At 41.2% G+C, this 15,129-nt stretch overlaps 1 protein-coding gene across 3 annotated transcripts in view; it reads right to left on the bottom strand.

Moving 5' to 3' along the window:
• TBL1X (transducin beta like 1 X-linked) overlaps positions 1 to 15,129 on the bottom strand; it is a 561,477-nt gene that overhangs the window by 33,298 nt on the left and 513,050 nt on the right. For all 3 annotated transcript variants that reach the window (XM_069761581.1, XM_069761583.1, XM_069761582.1), the window contains 4 exons: positions 12,188 to 12,329; positions 11,299 to 11,362; positions 3,294 to 3,391; positions 96 to 156 (listed from right to left, as the gene is read on the bottom strand). In XM_069761581.1, the coding sequence (XP_069617682.1) occupies positions 96 to 156; positions 3,294 to 3,391; positions 11,299 to 11,362; positions 12,188 to 12,329 (365 nt within the window). The remainder of the gene's footprint in view (positions 1 to 95; positions 157 to 3,293; positions 3,392 to 11,298; positions 11,363 to 12,187; positions 12,330 to 15,129) is intronic.

The following is a 15,129-nucleotide window of genomic DNA, read 5'->3' as shown; positions in this document are numbered from 1 at the left end:
TTATAATCGATGGCGTGAATGGAAGTATTTTGGACTGGAATATACATTGCAACTAATGGAAACATTCCAATTGACAACATATATACGGATGGTACCTGAATGGAAGGGAAACTGTTGCTTTGCTTCTCCCGTGTGAGCATCCCAGATTATTGTCGTCTGCCAAGGAAAAATACAGAAATAGTATTAATTGTCAGATTAGAGAATTCATCTCCTCAGCGCTGCCACTGTTATACAATGTTATACTGATAATTGCTTTTTCGTCTGGAATATTTCTGAGCCTTTGGCGAAACCTGCAAGGAATATTTCTTTTCAGGCTACTCATTCCTCAGGCATTTCACTAGATCACTTGTCTTAATCCCATCAAAGTTTAACTATTTACACCCATGCACAGTAGTAACCAAGAGTGAATGGAGACATTGTGCTAGGGTAAAGGACAGGACCGAATAAATCTCCAGATATGATTATATGAAAAAACAGAGAGATGGGCACTGACGTTGTTGTGCCAAATAAATCATATTAGGCCAGCTTTAACACAGAACATAAATAGGTAGAACCAGACATGTATTTTATCCCTGATGCAAAAATCTGTACTATGAGGCCTTAGCCATCAAGTGCTGCTGGAGTAACGATGAGATCTTTAATTCGCCCCAAATACCTTCCCCGAAGACCTTATAGCTCCTGGTCAACATCAGTAGATCAATAAAATGGGTATTGAGAACAAAAACAACTGTATTATTAAAATGATTTTTGGTTTCGAACAGCTTGTTTCCCCTCCGTAGTACTGCAGTAATATGAAAGTCTTGTTGCCGGGTTTCTTCTTCTTTACATTGGATTAATGAGGGTACCAGGAGCATGAACAAACAAAAAATTGCATAATTTTGCAAGGCACTTGTCGCACGCCATGTGTATCCAGTATGAATATGTGTAGAAAGGAAGACAGGGCTGCCAGAGCTGCTGAAGTTCTGGGTCTGGAATTACTGGGGCCGAACCTCCTGTTCAGGGGGGAACGAGATTGAAGCCGAGCAAGCTAGCAGCCAGGGTGAAGGGGGTGTGACCAGTCAGTGTGAGGTAAAACGGGTTGAATGGCAATGGAAGCGGTCGTCCAGGCAGAATGGTGATGACCGCAAACGTTGAGAGGGGAGCGACAGACCGCGGCATGAAGAGAAAGGGCGACATAGTGAGGGACTCACCGAAACAGGCGGATGCTCCGGAGAGCGTGAGATCGCAGTACGAATGTCCAGGTGTCAGCTGATATCCAGAGAGGCATACGCCGGGTAAAACATTGCAGCGCAGCCCTTCAAATCACAGTGGCTACTCAAGGAAACCTGTGCAGAGAGTAATCCTGTGGGGAGCTCTATTCTCCTACTCCACAGATATATGGTCAAGGGGCTCAGCGGCTAGAATCGGAGACCACCCGCTGCCGCCAGAAGAAGGACCGCGTGCTAGGCGAGGAAACCAGCAGACATCACACCAAACACCACCGGCATTCTGCGATACATGGGGACTTCAGAAAGTGACAGGCTACGGAGCCACAATAAGTGAACTGTTAATCAGAAACTGTTAGTTAAACAACCATTTATTCAGTTTAGTTTTGTACCCTTTTTAACCTGCTATCTCCCTGCATGGAGTTCCCTACTGTTGACTAATTAAATATAGTGAATCCCTGCTCTGCAGCATTTGTGTTACTGCATCCCAGCACCTGCATATTACATATGCATACAATGAATAGCACTAGCATTCTGAGCACCACTGGAAACCCGCTCTGCAATCTCCTGCCAATTGCAGAGATGGCAATAATATATTTAAAGAGACTGTCTAGTGAGTGATATTATTTTCAAAAATGCTGGAAATAATTTAAAGAATAAAATACCACACCGATCCACCACCACTCATGCTCCGGTGTTGTTTGATCCCCTTCTGGTCTCCACTTACTCCTGAAAGGACTTGTGAGTGATGCAGCCAATGGCTGGATATAGTGGGTATTGGATTTTTTTTTAGTTAATTTTCAATGATTTTTGCATCATGTCTGTCTGCATGGATTCTCTACTTGACGTTTTTGAATTCCTGCCCCCAGACCATTTAGAAGACATAACAAAATCTCAGTTACTGTTTAAATCATTTAAAAGTGAGACATGTTTACTAGATAGGACTCCAAAGATCTGGAGAATATGCTTTAAATGGAAAGTGATTTTACATATGTCCTTCTGTCCTCATCACTCTACGGAAAACTGCCCGAACTACATATACTAATGACTTATTAACTGAAAAAGCTAGCAGACGCTATTCTATACCCCTACTTCTTTACCTGTCCCCTGCCATCGACACCATCGACCACTCCCTCCTACTATAGATCCTCTCTTCCAATGGCATCAAAAACTTTGCCCTCTTCTACATCTTCTCATACCTCATTAACTGCACATTTTGAGTCCCCCATTTCCATACTACCGCCTCTTCCTGTCCATTCTGTTGGCGTACTTCAAGGCTCTGTCCTGGGACCCCTATTCTTCTCCATCTACATCTTTGGCCTGGGTCAAGTCCTAAAATTCCATGGCTTCCAGTACCACCTGTATCCTGTTAACACCCAAAGTTTGCTTTCTGGCCCAGATATCAACTCTCTGCCGTCCAGAGTGTCTATTAGCCATTATTCTCCTTCTTCTCATCACACTCTCTAAAATTCAAAGTGGATAAAACCGAACTAATCGTGTATCCTCCATCTCACTCAACTATCTCACTAGACTTGTCTATCACAATAAATGACATTACGCATTCCCCTGTATCACAAGTCCGCTGCCTCGGAGTAACCTTTGACTTTATGCTATTAGTAATGCTAATAATATGGGGCAATTTTTCTTTTCAGTAAATAGGCACCTCTTAGAATATTCCTAGCACCCATTCTGTATTTTAATAAAGTTTGCCTGTGTTTGATTTTGCTCTTTATTCATTTCTTTAATGGGTAGCACCATTCAACTCAAAGATTAGATAGGGTATCTGCTAATGAGTCTATATCTTGTAGATTATGAGCCCTCAAAGGCATTGTCCTCTGTCCACCTGTACCAGTCGGTGACTTGTATTGTTCATGATTATTGCATTTGTTTTTTATTATGTACCTCTTTCACATGTAAAGCGCCATAGAATAAATGGCGCTACAATAATAATAATAGCATAACGGACCTGTCATAAAGATTTTGGGAGGTTTTCTAATCAAAATCTTCCCGTTGACCTTCCTATTAAATTATTTTTCTATGTAAATTTACTATTACTTTGTTATATGTAATATTTGATACAATACATACCTTGTCAACTCCAGCACTTAGTATGTAATTCCCCTTCTTATTCCACTTCAATGCAAAAATGGGACCTTTATGTTGACCTAAAGTGCTTGCAAGATTGCCTGAAGAAAGAGAACAATTCCTTTAAATTGCAAACATTTCCATAGTAGAAGTAATCACAGAGAAAATGTTGTTCGCCTGTTTGCATTTATAAATGGTATGAGGCAGTACCTTCCACTACAGTCTTCTATAGATCTATATTATCTATATATACTACACTGGCATGTAAAATTTTCGGCACCCCTGGTCAAAATTACTGTTATTGTAAACAGTTAAGCAAGTTGACGTTCCTTTTCATTTTAGGCAAATAAAAAAATATATTGTGATTTTTTACATTTTAAAACTTACAAAAAGGAAAATGGACTGAAGCAAACGTTTGGGCACCTTTGGAGATTCATGGGCTCAGATAACTTTGACCAAGTTTCAGACTTTATTTAGCTTGTTAGAGTTAAGGTTTGTTCACTATCATCATCAGGAAAGGCCACGTGATTCAAATTTCTCAGCCTCCTCTAACCTTGAGCAAAAAAACAGCAGCCATGGGTTCTTCTAAGCATCTGCTTAGCACTCTGAAAATGAAACTGGTGGAGGCCCACAAAGCAGGAGAAGGCTATAAGAAGATAGCAAAGTGATTTTAAGTTGCCCTTTCCTCATTTTGTAATGTAATTAAGAAATGGCAGTTAACAGGAACAATCAAGGTCAAGATAAGGTCTGGAAGACCAAGTAAAATTTCAGTGACAGCTCCTCCAGTTGTGGTACATTGTTTTACTTTTCAGAGATACCTGCAGAAATATGGCCTTCATGGAAGAGTCATCAGAAGAAAACCTCTCCTGCATCCTCACCATAAAATTCAAAGTCAGACATATGCAAAAGATTATCTAAGCCTGGTGCATTTTGTTTTGGAAACAAGTACTGTGGACTGATGAGGTTAAAATAGAACTTTTTGTCCACAATGATCAAAGGTATGTGTGGAGAAAAAAGGGCACAGAATTTCAGGAAAAGAATATCTCGCTGACCATGAATGGGGGTGGATCAATCATATTTTGCGGCTGTGTTGCAGCTAAAGGCACGGGGAACATTTCACAGATAGAGGGAAGAATGGATTCAATGAAATTTCATCAAATTCTTTATGCAAACGTAACACCATCTGTAAAATAGCTGAAGTTGTGATAGTCAATAGCTGCTGCTGCGCAGGGGTGGGAGGTGCCATGTTGGAGGAGGAATTTCTAGCAAGATGCCGCCGGCACCTGCGCATTAGCAGCTATTCCGGCCTGCCTTGCTCAATACACTTACATTGAAGGAGGCCGCACCCAACTAGTCGTCACGTGACCGAATGTAGGCAAATCACATACATACACGTGCCCATCGCTCCCAGCACTGGAGAATCCTGACAGTGTGCGGTGTGAGCGATGTGGGAATTCACAAGTCAGCAGTCACATAGAGTATGTGCAGACTTGTAGCTTAAGATTGGACAATCCATTTAAAATAAAAATCAGTTTTGCCAAGCATTTTAATTGGGTGGGGCAGAGGAACAGCACTGGTCACATGCTCCTCCGTCAACTGTCAATTCCAAAGTGTTTATAAAAATTGTAGGTGTTAATAATGTTGCTCCTATAAATATCGGATAACACATATTCAATGATTTCATGTTAATTAATTTAATAAGAATTTATTTGTTTATAAAAAATCTTTAGTTATACCACTAACTTATCTGTTGTAAATTTCATCAATACTGAGTACATGAATAATAAACCTCCACTATAACACATCATGTTTTGTAAATTTTATGTTATTAAATAGTTGTAATAGCAACTATAAAATGATCCCCATTACGCTCAATTACAAAACTGCAATTTTTTTTTATTTTCATCCTTTCAACTTTATTTAATTATCATGATTGAACGTGGAATAATAACTTGCAATGAGACCTGCTCTAGTTTATAATTTGTGTATCACGGATTGATTTTCTCACTATACATAATAAGAGAACCAGGTTTCCATTGTTCTCATTATTCATCTAAATAACAAACGCAGCAGGACTCATCAGAAACTGCAGAACTTGTTGAAATGAGCCAGTGGAGTGTTAACACATTGTCAGAAAACCCACATTTTAGGATTTGTATAATGTACGATCTACCTACGCGTGATGATTATTTATAGCCAGTTATTGTTTATTATACCTAAATATATATTTGCATGGACAAATCCTTCTCTATACAGTAACTCTTCTCATATAGCAAATTAATATCATTTTTCACACCATACTGTACATCTACAGTACAAAGGCAAGTCCAGCACATTGCTAATTCAAAGGAGTCAACTTCTTGTGGATGAACAGAAAAAAATTATTGTATGTAGATGTGATAGAATCGAGACATTACAATTGTGAATCAACAAATAATTTCATGTGTTCACAGTTAAACAGGTATTTTCAAATCTGAAAGAATAACTACTTGATCACTGGGGGCCTGTCCGCTGGGGCCACCACTGATTGCAAGAATCTAGGCTCTGAAGATCAGTCATTTTAATAGGACAGCTGGAGATGGCCGAGTGCAGCAAATGGAGTGGCAATGCGCATAATTGATCAATGATTCTTTCAGCCAGGGCTCTTGTTGGAATCAGTTTGGACCCCAGCCGTTTGACCTTGGTGATGAGGAATTAACCCCTTTTACCCTGGATGGGGGATAACTTTCAAACTTGAAAATACCCCTTTGATGCATAAAAAGTCTGTATACTATGGCTTGGACACTGTTGATGTAAACAGCATTTGATCAAGCTCTGGGAAACCATCTCAAGAAAGCAACTTTCAACGTGACTAAAAAAAAAAAAGCCCTCTAATGGCCAAAGAAACCCATAGAAATCAACACCTGCAGCTTAAAACTGAAGCCCGAAGAACCCTTTGTCAGAACATTAAGCAGCGACTTGTGGCTAGTGCAGGATCTCCTACAGAGCTTGACTCGTAAATACAACTATAATTTCTGAGGACTCCAGCGTTGAGCTGCAAAGGTTTTATTCAAAGACACCTAGAGAAATACCTAAGTGTTCAGATCCCGGTATTAGACATTGCTGCGTAAGAGCCAAATTGTTACAAGCACACACACTCCTGGTCGAGTGAGATGAGTGCCTGCTGCAACCCAAGACATCAATTGACAGATATCAAAATACCGTATCATTTTATTCGGCATCCTATGACCTACATGCCCCTTATAGATGGCTTAGGAGGGTTGTTCTACTGACAGATTCTCTTTAAACTAAACACCAGCATACATGCCACTGAGCCCTAAGCCTTTTGCATCTCACTCACTGCTCACAGTAAGGTTTTTGGAGGTGTTTTTAATTTGGGGCATTTTAGCTACTTTTCAAAGAATTTGTTACTCTTGATGATGAAAAGTTGAAGAAACGTTTTAAAGTTTAAAACTAAAGAGCATTTTTTTGTTTTATGCCAAATTGCTTGTGCCATTTTGAAGAACTTGGTGCAAAAAAAATCAGTGAATATCACAAGACAAAAAAGAAAAGTGTCTTCAAAAAATCATGCAAATTGTCTCTTCAGAGAGGAAGAGGACTAGAACTCTAGTGCCACCTATTGGAAGTAGCAATCCTAACAGTCAATGTCGACTCTTTAACGAGCCTTGTCACATGACTTAGGATAATAGCCAAACCAGAATCTCAATTTGCAGACACTGTGTTTCGGGGTACTGCCCCTCGTATTATCCTAAGTCATGTGGCAAGGCTCGTTAAAGAGTCGACATTGACTGTTAGGATTGCTACTTCCAATAGGTGGCACTAGAGTTCTAGTCCTCTTCCTCTCTGAAGAGACAATTTGCATATTTCCCAGAGGAGCATTGCGGCTTTAAGTCTCCTCACTTTGACATGCTTATCATGTCACTCTCCGCATGGAGAAACGATACTTCAAAAAATCATAAATGATAAATAGGGGCCATGGAGTTAAACAGAGGATACTTGAGCCTGATCCTTGAAGTTGCTTTTAAAAGTTTTCTGGAGTTAAAGAAGCATTCCTCCCATCAAAATTTTTATCTTCTTAATATATTGCAGTCGTAATATAGGACTGCAATTGCTCATTGCTCATTTTGCCCTTTTACCCAGCTAATTCTTCTTTTTCCATTAGGTCTATGACATCATGTGATTAAAACCGACTAGCTGAATCCTTTTTCCTGTATGACTCATCAGTCACTGCAAAAGTCCCTGGCAGGGGGAACAGAGCAGGCCAGCTGGATCAGGAATTGAAGAGGGAAATAATAAATGCAGGGACAAGAGACTTCCTGTTTCTACTTAGAGCAAAGAAAAGAGAAGAATTATCTGGGTAGAAAGGCAAAATGAGCAATTATAGCAAATTGAAGATTAAAATATCTTTAAAAGAGCTAAAGTTAAAGATGACACATTTCCTTTGTATTTTAGGCAAAAAAATTGTCATTTTTTACATTTTATAAATTACAAAAAAGAAAATTAGGGTTATGGCTTGTTCACTATAATTGTTAGGAAAGGTCAGGTCATGCAAATTTCCCAGCTTTATAAAAACTCAGCCTCCTCTAACCTTGGGCTAAAAAACAGGGACCATGTGTCCTTCTAATCAGCTGCCTAGCACTCTGAAAATGGTGGAAGCCCACAAAGAAGGAGAAGACTATAAGAAGATAGCAAAGCATTTTCAAGTTGCCTTTTCCTCAGTTCAAAATGTAATTAAGAAATGGTTAAACTAGAACTCTTTGGCCACAATAATTTGTGTAGATATGTGTATGTGTGGAGAAAAAAGGGATTTCAGAAAAGAACATCTCACCAACCATTAGGTATGGGGGAGGATCAATCATGCTTTGGGGTTGTGTTGCAGCCTATGGCAAGGGGAACATTTCAGGGGGGAGAGGGAACAAAGGATTCAATGAAGTCTCAACAAATGCATGATACAAACATAACGCCATCTGTAAAAAAGCTGAAGCTGAAAAGAGGTTGGCTTCTACAAATGGAGGTTGATTCTAAACACATGTCAAAATTCATGCACAAGGCCAAGCTTAATGAATCTGGCCCTTGAATTAAGTGTCAGGGAAAAAGTGCAATAGACCTACTCTTTTCCTGCTTTTTTGTACATGGGCACAGCTTTAGTATTTATCTGAAACAATTCTTGACCTCCTGGCAAATGCATGGTCGGAGCTAAGTTAGGTATGGAATTGCTGTATTTTTTTCTCCTTTGCACAAATACCGTATATACTCGAGTATAAGCCGAGATTTTCAGCCCAAATTTTTCAGCTGAAAGTGCCCCTCTCGGCTTATACTCGAGTCAAGGTGGGTGGCAGGGTCGGCGGGTGAGGGCGCTGAGGCATACTTACCTAGTCCCAGCGATCCTGGCGCTGTCCCTGCCATCCCACGGTCTTCGGTGCTGCAGTTCTTCCCCTCTTCAGCGGTCACGTGGGACCGCTCATTAGAGAAATGAATAGGCGGCTCCACCTCCCATAGGGGTGGAGCCGCGTATTCATTTCTCTAATCAGCGGTGCGGGGACCGCTGATAGAGAAAGAAGCTGCGGCACCGAAGACCAGCTGTGACAGGCAGAGTGAGCGTCAGGATCGCTGGGACTAGGTAAGTATGTAATATTCACCTGTCCGCGTTCCAGCCGCCGGGCGCCGCTCCATCTTCCCGGCGCCTCCATCTTCCCGGCGTCTCTGCGCTCTGACTGTTCAGGTCAGAGGGCGCGATGACGCATATAGTGTGCGCGGCGCCCTCTGCCTGATCAGTCAGTGCAGAGACGCCGGGACAAGACGCTGGGACCGGACGCTGGGACCTGCAAGCAAGAGAGGTGAGTATGTGTTTTTTTTTTTTTTTTTATTGAAGCAGCAGCAGCAGCAATGGCACAGATTTATGTGGAGCATCTATGGGGCAATAATGAACGGTGCCGAGCACAGTATGGGGCACAGCTATGGGACAAAATGAACGGTGCAGAGCACTATATGGGGCACAGCTATGGGACAAAATGAACGGTGCAGAGCACTATATGGGGCACAGCTATGGGACAAAATGAACGGTGCAGAGCACTATATGGGGCACAGCTATGGGACAAAATGAACGGTGCAGAGCACAGTATGGGGCACAGCTATGGGACAAAATGAACGGTGCAGAGCACTATATGGGGCACAGCTATGGGACAAAATGAACGGTGCAGAGCACTATATGGGGCACAGCTATGGGACAAAATGAACGGTGCAGAGCACTATATGGGGCACAGCTATGGGACAAAATGAACGGTGCAGAGCACAGTATGGGGCACAGCTATGGGACAAAATGAACGGTGCCGAGCACTATATGGGGCACAGCTATGGGACAAAATGAATGGTGCAGAGCACTATATGGGGCACAGCTATGGGACAAAATGAACAGTGCAGAGCACTATATGGGGCACAGCTATGGGACAAAATGAACGGTGCAGAGCACAGTATGGGACACAGCTATGGGACAAAATGAATGGTGCAGAGCACTATATGGGGCACAGCTATGGGGAAATATGAACGGTGCAGAGCACTATATGGCACAGCTATGGGGAAATAATGATCTATTTTTATTTTTGAAATTCACCGGTAAATGCTGCATTTCCACCCTAGGCTTATACTCGAGTCAATAAGTTTTCCCAGTTTTTTGTGGCAAAATTAGGGGGGTCGGCTTATACTCGGGTTGGCTTATACTCGAGTATATACGGTAATTGATCTCTTGGAACTTCTAATTCAAAGATATCAATTATTTGTGCAAAGTAGAAGCAAATATAGAAATTCAATACCTTATAATAATATAATAATAATAATTATAGCTTCCCTTAGCTACAAAATGAAGCCTTTGAATCAATCATCACAGTTATTACATTGTCTGTGCAGGAAAGTTTTGGACAACGTCTGGTATATAGTATTTTTATACCAGATGTTGCTGACATAATATGGGATATGATTTCAAGAGGAATATGCAATAAAGTTATAGAGATTTATGAACGTGGTCGAACATTATTGGAGGTAAAACGATCTGTCCATTAACACTAGAACTACCGGAGGGGCCATTTTGACCCTTTTGCTATTTCTTTTTCCTATAATTTCTAAAATTTTAACAAATGAGTCCTGAGTTTTTGTGACTTTTATTTATTCATGGTAGTGTATATTTTAGGACACAAAAATGAATTGAAACTTTTTCAGAGGCCCGGATTTTACAATTCATACCTATAAGTACTGAAGGGGTCAATTTGACCCCATACGTAAAAGTAGTAGTAGGCAAGTCTCCTAATAACAAATACATATGAGACTACTCTGATGAAGAATGGTGACATCACTCTTACAGTTTACCAAGGTAAGTCAAATTAGAATGTCATTTTGCTCAGTAGTCTTCACCCAGATGTAGCAGTTAGAAATGACAGGGAAAAAAATGGAAACAGTACAATTTTACAATAAAACAAAGGTTGGAGTGGACACAGTAGACCAGATGGCTCGAAAGTACACCACAAAATCTGGAAGCCGCCGATGGCTTGTTCAGGTGTTTTGTAATGTACTTGATTTAGCAGCTATAAATGCAACTATACTCTATAAAACAGCAACTGGGAGTAAAATTAGCAGACGGGAGTTCATTCTTCAGCTTCATGCTATGACCATGTAAAAGAAAAATGCGTGCTGTACTTGATCTTAACACTGTTCCTACTAAGTTAAAATATATGTTCTTTAATTTGTTGGCAACAAAAAAGTTATTTTTTACTCCAGAGTCAGTACTTTTGAATGGGGGTCAAAGTGACCCCTAATGGTAGTTATAGGTATTATGAAACCTGCGGTAGTTCTAGTGTTAAAACTGCAGCCTGTTTACCATGATACCTGTTTACATAATGCATTGCTATACTGACTACCATAATTCTTAATCCCCACAGAGCTTTACAAATACAGTAGTAATAGTTTGTCAGTGGGAAACTCACAAATGGAGATGAAAATCTTATAAAAATGTATTTACCGTCTTGTGTCCAGATTCTTGCAAAGCCATCATAAGAACCTGTAGCTAAGAGAGTGCCTTCCGCCTGTTGGAAAACAAAGCAGAAAAACAATTTATTTCTACTGGCACCTGAGACCCTGGATTTAGAGCTCTGCACTGAATGTGGCAAGATTTTAGCAAAAGTGACTATAACTGTTCTAACATACTTTATGCTTGAAGCCTTTAAGTGCCAAGAACATGTGTAATATGTCATTAATTTAAACACTAGCGGTGATAAGAACAAAAGTCCTGAACGTTTTTTAGTTTTTTAAAGCTATGCAGAATTGCCCAACAACTCCCTCCACCTTCACAAAGACTTCCCGAACTCGCTTTACTGATCAGCCTGATCCTAGAGAGAAGTATGCTACTGTAAAATTACTGCTGCCTGGTCTTCTCCATCCCTTCCTTGCACTCATCTCTTTGATCAGTGTGGAGAGGAAACAAGAAGCTGAGAAATGCGTGTTCGCCTTTCTTCTACCGACCCTGGAGTCCTCGGAAGCATAGGAAGAAGTATGGAGGGAATGGGGAGAAGTCTGTGTAACAAAGAGGGTAAATGGGGAGCAGTCTGTGTGAGAGGGGTCATGGGGAACAGTCTGGATGACATAGGGGGAGTAATATGTGCGAGAGAGAAGTCATTGTGCACAGTCTGTCCAATAAAGATTGAGAAGAGACACATGGGAGCAGTCTGGCAGAGTTTTAATAGGGAGCTATTGTGTTCTTCAGTCACTCTCCTGGACGTTGGGTTGCAGGCACATTGGCAGGACCCATGAGATCAGTATGTCGTAGAGGACTGGAAAGTTTAGAAGCTAAATTGAAAACCCCCTTAGAAGAATATATAATGGTCAAGCAGAGAATTGTTAAAATAACTTACATTCCAGTCTAATGAGGTGACGTCTTTGTTGCTTGGAACATCCTGTCCACCTTCTCGTATACAGTGCCGTAACACTAGCTGAGTGGAGTTGCTACTATTGTTTTCATTCAAATTCCATATTCTTGCCGTTGAGTCTCCTGACCTTTATATATATATAAAAAATATGATTTTGTTTGTCAGCGTAGAAATTAAAGGAACTTTAATATCATATAGTCATTTATTTCCCATCTTACTTGATTTATTGGTTAGTTAAATGTTGCACTATACAGAGGTATTTGCCTACTTTTAACAAATACATTTTTTGAGAAGCTAAAATGCATCTGTAAATGGGCACCAGATTTATTGACAAAGGGATAACTCAAAAAAAGTTGCTACACAGTTGCATTTCTTTTTGGCCGTGCACTTGGTATGAACTAGTCAGGTGTAATGATTTTTTAAGCTGGAACAGAAATCCTCAAACTTGTGGTTTGTCTTGAGGAAGACGTTTATTTTACAATAAACAGCATTCCTTTAGTATGGTTCCTGGTGCTTTCTATAGAATTATCATTTGTACTCTTGGCAGTGGAGAAAAAAAACTTTTTCCCCCTTCTTAATTCGTTGACTATTTGAGGGTCTGCAGCAGCCTCATCCAGAACATTGTGTTTTGCCATTCACAACCTGACCAGGAGGTACTTTCCATTTGGATAAGACACTATTGCGCATTTGTTTTTCCCATCTCCTCTATATTACATTCTATAGGAGAGAGAGTACTCCGTTAACAATAAGTGCTTACACCCTACAGAAGAGAGCGACACAGAGAGAGAGAGAGGACTCCACTGAGTATAGGAGCTTACTGTCTGTGGTTGAGGGATAGAAAGAGAGGATCCTGCTACCAATAAATGCTTATTCCCTACAGAGGAAAAAGAGTGAGAGGACTCCATTGATCATAAGCGCTTACACGCTATAGGAGAGAGACTTACCCAGGAGACTTACTCTGGAGGTGAAAATGACTTTGCCATATTGTACAAAATGGGCTCCACTAGAGACTGCTGATCTGTGATGGCCAAGGTAATTTGATAGATATCATCGCTGCTGGGCATCAGCAGTGCGGGAAATGGTGCCATGCACGGTTTTATTTGTGGATCAAATCTTAAATTGTTTAAATTTGCGTGAAACTCCTAATTATAGGGAATTCAACATAAACTCCATCCTTCACAGCTGGATACACACATCTCTAGTATTAGGCCAGAGTCACGCTACCATACAATATGGCCGAGTGCTACGCGAGTAAACATCGTGTAGCACCGGCCCAGTGTTACTCTAGTGGGCAGCTCAGATCGGTGATCATTTACTCATGCCAAATCGGCATGCGAGAAGATTGGCACCGAGACTTGGCCGAGTCTCGGTTCACCTATACAAGTCTATAGATATGAGTGACACAACTCACAATATCACCCGAGTGTGGTGCAATATACGCTGACGTTGGCAGCGGAGGTGATAAAGAAATCATTTCCTCTTTCTCCTCTGCAGCTGTGCTCTAAATCTCTGTGCAAGAGGATAGGAGCACAGTAGCATGACACTTGGCTGCCGCTAACAGTAGAACAGGAGCCGGGGTCATTAGCATATTGCATACAGTACTATACCCTAGTATGACTCCAGCCTTAATGTATTTTATTAACATTAAGATTTTATTTGTGTTTATATTAATTATAGGTTTTTCCCTAAGTACTTTTGTAGCTGCTGCTTGGCATTGAGGTCAAAGGCTTTAGGTTAGAATATTGCCAAACATTTTCAGGTCTGCTTTTACTAAAGGTACCGTTACACTTAGCGACGCTGCAGCGATACCGACAACGATCCGGATCGCTGCAGCGTCGCTGTTTGGTCGCTGGAGAGCTGTCACACAGACAGCTCTCCAGCGACCAACGATCCCGAGGTCCCCGGTAACCAGGGTAAACATCGGGTAACTAAGCGCAGGGCCGCGCTTAGTAACCCGATGTTTACCCTGGTTACCAGCGTAAAAAAACAAACAGTACATACTTACATTCAGCTGTCTGTCCCTTGCCGTCTGGTTCCAGCACTGACTGCTGGCCGTAAAGTGAAAGTGAAAGCACAGCACAGCGGTGAGTCACACAGCGGTGACTCACCGCTGTGGCTGTGCTCTGCTTTCACTTTACGGCCAGCAGTCAGTGCAGGAACCAGACGGCAAGGGACAGACAGCTGAATGTAAGTATGTACTGTTTGTTTTTTTACGCTGGTAACCAGGGTTAACATCGGGTTACTAAGCGCGGCCCTGCACTTAGTTACCCGATGTTTACCCTGGTTACCAGTGAAGACATCGCTGAATCGGTGTCACACACGCCGATTCAGCGATGTCTACGGGGAGTCCAGCGACGAAATAAAGTTCTGGACTTTCTTCCCCGACCAGCGATCTCCCAGCAGGGGCCTGATCGCTGCTGCCTGTCACACTGGACGATATCGCTAGCGAGGACGCTGCAACGTCACGGATCGCTAGCGATATCGTCTAGTGTGACAGTACCTTTACATACATCGAAAGCATTATGTAGTGTTCATACGCAACCTTTTTGCTGCATTTTTTTCTGCTCTTTTGGGAGTAAAAATGCTGCGATAGAAAGGCACGCGTTTTACAATGCTTTTGCGTCATTTTTCAAAGTGTTTTTGCCCTGTATTTTTTGGGGTGTGGATTACCTGTGTGATTTGTCTGCAAAATTGCTGCAAAAACGCAGAAAGAATTGAAATGCTGCAGATTTGAAAAACGCTACAATTCTTAAATTCAGTCATAAAAAAAAAACCAAGCGTATGCATGAGATTTCTGAAATCTCATTGCATTTGCTGGTACTGTAAAAATCAGCTTTTAATTTGCATTTAAAAAAAAACTAAAAATGCTGGATGTGAACATAGCCTTACAGATAATTTTCCACTATGACCTTCTATATGATTGAATT

The sequence above is a fragment of the Ranitomeya imitator genome, chromosome 3 (assembly GCF_032444005.1).
Source record: "Ranitomeya imitator isolate aRanImi1 chromosome 3, aRanImi1.pri, whole genome shotgun sequence".
Taxonomy (NCBI): domain Eukaryota; kingdom Metazoa; phylum Chordata; class Amphibia; order Anura; family Dendrobatidae; genus Ranitomeya; species Ranitomeya imitator.
This window is presented reverse-complemented; position numbering and strand designations above follow the sequence as displayed.